The sequence below is a fragment of the Otolemur garnettii genome, unplaced genomic scaffold (assembly GCF_000181295.1).
Source record: "Otolemur garnettii isolate 467f Iridium unplaced genomic scaffold, OtoGar3 scaffold00170, whole genome shotgun sequence".
Lineage (NCBI taxonomy): Eukaryota > Metazoa > Chordata > Mammalia > Primates > Galagidae > Otolemur > Otolemur garnettii.
The window spans coordinates 1,884,704-1,891,785 of NW_003852565.1; the positions used below are offsets into that span (position 1 = coordinate 1,884,704).

The following is a 7,082-nucleotide window of genomic DNA, read 5'->3' on the forward strand; positions in this document are numbered from 1 at the left end:
AAAGAAAGAAAGAAGGAAAAATGTCTTTGTTAATAGTTGACATGATTTCCTATATAAACATATGAAATAATAATGAAAAATATCTCCTGGAAATAACAGCAATTAGAGCAAGCATAGGATATAAGGCTTATATATAAAAGTCAGTTATTTTCTTATATACCAGCAACGAACAAGTAGAAATTTTTTTTTTTGAGACCAGAGTCTTGCTTTGTCACCCTCGGTAGAGTGCCCTGGTGTTATAGCTCATAGCAACCTCAAACTCTTGGGATTGAGCAATTCTCTTGCTTCAGTCTCCCGAGTAGCTGGGACTATAGGCACCCACAACACCGGGCTATTTTTACAGATGAGGCCTTGCTCTTGCTCAGGCTGGTCTTGAACCCGTGAGCTCAAGCTATCCACCTGCCTCAGCCTCCCAGAGTGCTAGGATACAGGAATGAGCTGCTATGCCTGGCCCATAGAATTTTAAATAAAAAACACAATACCATTTACATTAGCACCCAAAGAAATAAAATATGCTAGGAATAAATCTAGAAAAATATGTACATAATTTAGGTGAAAAAAATATAAAACTCTGATTAAAAAATTAAGGAAGAACTAAATAAATGGAGAGTTCCATGCAGGATCACTCAATCTTATCAAGATGTCCATTCTTCCCAACATGATCTATAGATTCGATGCAATCCCGATGAAAATCCCAGCAAGTTATTTTGTGGATATTGACAACCTGATTCTAAACTTAATACGGAGAGGCAAAAGACCCAAAGTAGACGTACAATACTGAAGGGAAGGAACCAAGTCAAAGGAGGGATACTGCTTGGCTTCAAAACTTACTATAAAGCGACAGTAATCAAGACACGTTATAGATAACATATTAGACAAAAAGATCAAGGGAAGGGAAAAGAGTTCCCAAAAATAGATCCACACAAATCGAGTCAACTCAACTTCGACAAAAAAGCTATGGCAACATACTGAAGAAAAAGTATATTTCAACATTTCAACAGATGGTGCTGGAACAACTGACTGGACACCTGCATATCAAAAAAAAATCTAGACAGTGTTATGCTCTTTTCAAAAATCAACTCAAAATGGATCACAGACCTTAATGTAAAGCATAAAACTATAAAATTCCTATAAGATAACTTAAGAAAAAATCCAGATGACCTTGAGTGAGGCAGTGACATTTCATATCAACGTATGACAACAGAGGCACAACCCATGAAAAAAGAATTTTAAAACTAGAGTTCATTAAAAATAAAGACTTTTGCTCTGTTAAAGATACCGCCAAAAGAATAATGGAAGTCATATACACAAAGAAAGTCTTTGCAAAACACAAATTGAATAAAGAACTAGTACCTTGAAAAAATCCATCAGCCAGATGAAGGAATATAAAGTTTTGAATCTTGTCCCCCTACCCGGAAATAACAATTCAACAGATTCGATGCAATACCTATCAAAATCCCAGAAAGAGGAAAAACAATCCTAAAATTCATATACAATCATGAAAGGCCCTAGATATCCAAAACTATCTTAGGAAAGAACAAAGCTGGTGGCAGTGCACGCCCTGATTCCAAAATATATTACAAAGCTACAGTGATTAAAACAGTATGGCACTGTCCTAAAGACCCAAGTACAGCTCACTGGGAACAAGAGAATCTAAAAGTCAACCTATGGTCAACAGATATTTCACAAGAATGCCAACAATACAAAATGGGGCAAAGGCAGTCTCTTCAACAAGTGGCGTTCCTTCTTAAAAAGGAAAAGAAACACTAACAGAATTTAATACTTAGAAAAATAAACATGTAAACATTCTAATTGTCACAGTAAATGAAATAAATTCTAATTCCCAATAAGACACATAAGTTCACAACTTGGATACATCACGAAACAGGAAACTTAGGGGAAAAAAAAGGTAAAAACATCCCAGGCAAGAATTAAAGAAACAAATGGTGTGGCTGTTGTCAGTACTAGACAAAATTTAGTTTCACAAGCATTAACTGGGACAAAGAGAGATCGTTTATAGCAAAGGAAGATGAGATGTGTATTCTGTCAGGAATGAATAAATACATTATCATAAAATACTAAAATATTACAAAAAGTAATGATGACACTGAGCATTTCTGAGCACTATAACTAGTGGTGTTCTGCCAATTTAAAACATCTCAAACCCAGTCCTATGTGCCCTTATATTAATCTGAAATTTTAAAAAAGATTATAAACAAAAATCTCACAATAGCTCTCATCTATTTTACAAATGAGGAAAAATGCTTACAGAGCTTGCCCACCATTATTTAGCAAAGGGGCCGGATCACACAAAAGGATTCAAACTCACATAGGTTTCACTCTCAATCTCAAGGAGGGGCATTCACTTTAAAAACGGAAACACCACACAGCATGAGCACAGGTAGGTAGGTAGGAAAAAGAAAGATGGGAATGGCGGATCAGCCCCAATCCTGCTTTGGATGTCTCAGAAGTGGGGAGGATGCTGCAGGCATTTGGAACCAGCGTCCCTGCACCCTCTGTCTGGAATGGTGGGAATTCAGGAATTTCTACTAGAATTGATTATTTACCTAATGTGGTTTTGTGTGAATAATTTGTTTACTTGTTCAAGCAACACACACTTGCTAAGATGCAGCATGTTCTTTTTTTTTTTTTTTTTTGAGACAGAGCCTCAAGCTGTCCCCCTGGGCAGAGTGAGGTGGCATTACAGCTCACAGCTCTAACTCCTGGGCTCAAGCGAGTCTCCTGCCTCCGCCTCCCAAGTAGCTGGGACCACAGGCGCCCACCACAACGCCCAGCTATTTTTTGGTTGCAGCCGTCATTGTTGTTTTGGCGGCCTGGGCTGGATTCGAACCCTCGAACCCGCCACCTTAGGTGTAAGTGGCTGGCGCCTTAGCCACTTGAGCCACAGGTGCGGAGCCAGATGCAGCCTGTTCTTGGTGAGCAGTGACTATGAACATGACAGACAAAGTCAGGGCCCTTACAGAACATTCTAGAAGTGAGTCCACACACATAGCAATGATTATGGTGCAATAAAAAAATGTTACTGGCTGGGTACTGAAAATTGGGAGCTCCTCTGACGAGGCCCGTCATTCCGAGAAGTGAAAACAAGAAAGGGCAGCCAGGTGAAGACTGGGGAGAAAAACCCCTCCAGAGGTCTCTATTCCAGTTTGTTCAGCACCCTCACCAGCATGCTCTGGCTTATTCTCATCTGTGATGTTTGCTGAGCAGCTGTTAATGTTCCCATTTTACAGACAAGGAAACTAGTCTGGCTGGGTCAAAACAATCTCCAGGCTTTATTAAACAGACCGCATCCTAATCACGCTTATTTGTGTACAGAAGCTGAATGCTTCTGAATGAATGTGGAATTGAACCCCAAAGTATATCCCTGGTTCTTACTTGTGAAAATAACTTACAGCTGCCAAATTTCAGCGGGCAAGCGTGGGCATCCATGGGGAAGTCTTCAAGCTGCATGGGGCACTCAGCAGAGATAGTCAGGCTGAAAAATAAAAGACAAGACCTTTCAATGACTCACTAACTCTACCTGTCTGTTGAGCAACCACCGTCCCAGAAAGCCATATTAAGTATTTACTATAATTAATGTCGCTTATGAAATGGTCTCCACTAGCCCCACCAAATTACCCAAGTTTGTATTGCCGATGAATATCATTCAGAAATTAGTCTTAAATCTCCTCAGTTCTGTCGCTTGGTGTGTGTCCACACATATATTACTGCTTGTGAGACAATTTCAAAGATGCCTTTGAAAAACATTTATTCTTCCTATTCCTTAGTGGGCATTATCTAAAAAGCTTTCCTTTGACAAGGTTGAAAATATATGCATTCTCTAAAGTAGTTTATAAGCTTATAAACATAGGACAAATGCATCTATATTCATAGATTATGGGAAATACAGAAAAAAGCATAAAGAAAAAATTATGAGTCTCTGTCATTTCACATATAATGTCATCTGGTACATTTGGCCCAGAGTTTCTCATATGTCTGAATTTTGACCAGCACCCAGCTATAATCTTTGGGTTGTAAAACTATATAGTATTCCATGAACTTGTGATATAATAGCAATCTTCTGGTACAAATGAATTATTATTTTTTAATCTAAGCCCAGTCTTCAAGAAAATATCACCCAGCACTACAACTGTCACCAGTAACCGTGACCCTGAAGGTGATCATAGCCGCGTGTCTGCCAGGCCCTCGGTGAGGGCTCCACCTGTGCTAGTGTCCTTCATCCTAACAGCACGACGTGGTTTGGTACCATGAGCATCCCAGTGTACCACGGTGTAAAGAGAGGCACAGATATCAGGGTATCAGGTGAGCTGCTCAGTGCTGGAGCCTCGATGGGAGCCCAGGCTGCCCAGCTCCCACCCACCACGCCCTGCATGGGGTGGGCAGCATCTCCACTCTGTAAAGAGTGGGTGCAACTCTGAAGCACTGGGGTGCTTTTCTCTACAGACTTTGCTAATTAGGTATGATTCTAAATGTTATTAATGGGCGTATCTTTTATTTCTTAGTTTTTCTTTCCATTATTTAAATAAAATGAAATTACATAGAATGAAAATAAATAAAGCGTTCCACTTCAGATATGTGTTATTATTCTATTATTTATTTATTTTAGAGACAGAGTCTTACTCTGTTCCCCTCGGCAGAGTGCTGTGGCGTCACAGCTCACAGCAACCTCCAGCTCTTGAACCCAGGCAATTCTCTTGCCTCAATCCCACCCCCCAACCCCCGCCCCCAGCAGTTGCCACAATGTTGAGCTATTTTTTTGTTGCAGTTTGGCCAGGGCTGGGTTTGAACCCACCACCCTCGGTATATGGGGCCGGAGCCCTACTCACTGAGCCACAGGCACCACCCTTATTATTCTATTTTTAGAGCAGATAATAATTCAGTGTGATCTTAGCACGACTGTTCAGCAGCCAGGGTGAGAATCAAACTGTTTAAACATTCAGTTTTGCCTTTACTACTTCCTTCTGTTAAAATAACCTTTGGCTATTAAATTAGACACGTAATTCACACTGGCTAGTCAAGGTATACGCTCTCTGAATGAAAGGGGAAGGGAGGTCGGTGCCTGTCAGAGAGAGAAATCCTCTCCGGCTACCCAAGTGAGGAACAGCTCCCCCGAGGCTGGAGGGCCAGGGCTGCAGATGGGCCAGAACACATCACAGAAGCCTCATGCTCAGGAAAGGAGATGATTTTCAAAATGACATTCCACATGTATTTGCAAAATTTGGGACAATACAGAGAAAATTACAAGTGTCTTCAATTTCACTTATAATTCTACCTGGCACATTCATCACTGAGTTTTCCCACATGTACGTATATTTTCTTTTCATTCTTAGTTGATGAAATGCAGCCCATTTTGTACTTGACATGAGCACAGAAGTACTTCCCACATCACTAGACCCACATGATCACGACTTTTAAAGGTGACCTATCTAATTCTGGCGCCAGTGTGTGAATGGGCGTGTCTAGACGGGTATCGACCAATTAGCTGTTGCTAGACTTTCACATTGTTTCCCTGATAAGTAATCTGCAGTGGACCTCTTCAATCATGAATTATGAAAAAGAGCTACTATTAGCAACTATAAAATGAGTAAGGTAAATAAGATTTACTTATGAGAACTGGGAAAATTAGAGGCCAGTACAGTGGCTCACACCTGTCATCGTAGCACTCTGAGAGGCCAAGGTAGGAGGATTGCTAGAGGTCAGGAGTTCAAGGCCAGCCTGAGCAACACAGCAAGACCTCATCTCTATTAAACCTAGAAAAATCAGCCGGGGGTGGTGGTGCATCTCTATAGTCCCAGCTACTTGGGAGGCTGAGGCGGCCGGATCACTTGAGCCCAAGACTTTGACACTGCTGTGAGTTATGATGATGCCACAGCACTCAATGTCTGGGCAACAAAGTGAGACCCTGTCTCTAAAAACTGAAAAAAAAAATGGGAGCATTAGGACTTAGAAAACACAGCCCGCAAGCATGATTGATATTCAGCCAACACAAAGGAAATGATGTTACTTTCTGTTGCTGTCTGTAAACTTCAGCAGTCTGTCAACCAAAGCAATAATGAAACAGAATTTTTTTTTTAATACAGAATCTCACTCATTCACTCTGGGGTAAAGTGCCACAGCTCACAGTAACCTCAAACTCTTGGGCTCAAGCGATCCTTCTGCCTCAGCCTCCCAGTAGCTGGGACTATAGGCACCTGCCACAACACCTGGCTATTTTTTTTCTTAGAGATGGAGTCTCACTCTTGCTCAGGCTATCCACTGGCCTGGGCCTCCCAGAGTGAACGGAACAGAATTTAAATGAGCTGAATGCACGGGAGAACACTGCTGCCCAACCTTCTTGGCATCAGGGACCAGTTTCATGGAAGACAATTTTTCCATGGACTGGGTGATGGTTTCAGGATGACTCAAGCACATTACATCTAGTGTGTACTGTATTTCTATTATTATTAGATTGTAATATATAGTGAAATGATTATATAACTCTACCCAATGCAGAGTTGGTGGGGACCCTGAGCTTGTTTTCCTGCAACTAGAGAGTCCTATTGCCAGGGGGTGATGGGAGACGCTGACACGAGTATGTCCTCAGCGAAACCCTACCCCAGCAGGCATTGTCCTCAGCGCCACCCGACACCAGCAGGCATTGTCCTCAGCGTCACCCTACCCCAGCAGGCATGGTCCTCAGCGCCACCCTACCCCAGCAGGCATGGTCCTAAGTGTCACCCTGGCCCAGCAGGCATTGTCCTCAGCGCCACCCTACACCAGCAGGCATTGTCCTCAGCGCCACCCTACCCCAGCAGGCACGGTCCTCAGCGCCACCCTACACCAGCAGGCATTGTCCTCAGCGTCACCCTACCCCAGCAGGCATGGTCCTCAGCGTCACCCTACCCCAGCAGGCATTGTCCTCAGCGCCACCCTACCCCAGCAGGCATTGTCCTCAGCGTCCACCCTACCCCAGCAGGCACGGTCCTCAGCACCACCCTACACCAGCAGGCATTGTCCTCAGCGTCACCCTACCCCAGCAGGCATGGTCCTCAGCGTCACCCTACCCCAGCAGGCATGGTCCT

At 42.8% G+C, this 7,082-nt stretch overlaps 1 protein-coding gene across 1 annotated transcript in view; it reads right to left on the minus strand.

Annotated features, from left to right (window-relative positions):
- Positions 1-7,082, minus strand: part of GABRA5 (gamma-aminobutyric acid type A receptor alpha5 subunit) — an 82,178-nt gene that overhangs the window by 27,203 nt on the left and 47,893 nt on the right. The window contains exon 7 of the mRNA XM_003800158.2: positions 3,414-3,496. Coding sequence (XP_003800206.1) covers positions 3,414-3,496 — 83 coding nt within the window. The remainder of the gene's footprint in view (positions 1-3,413; positions 3,497-7,082) is intronic.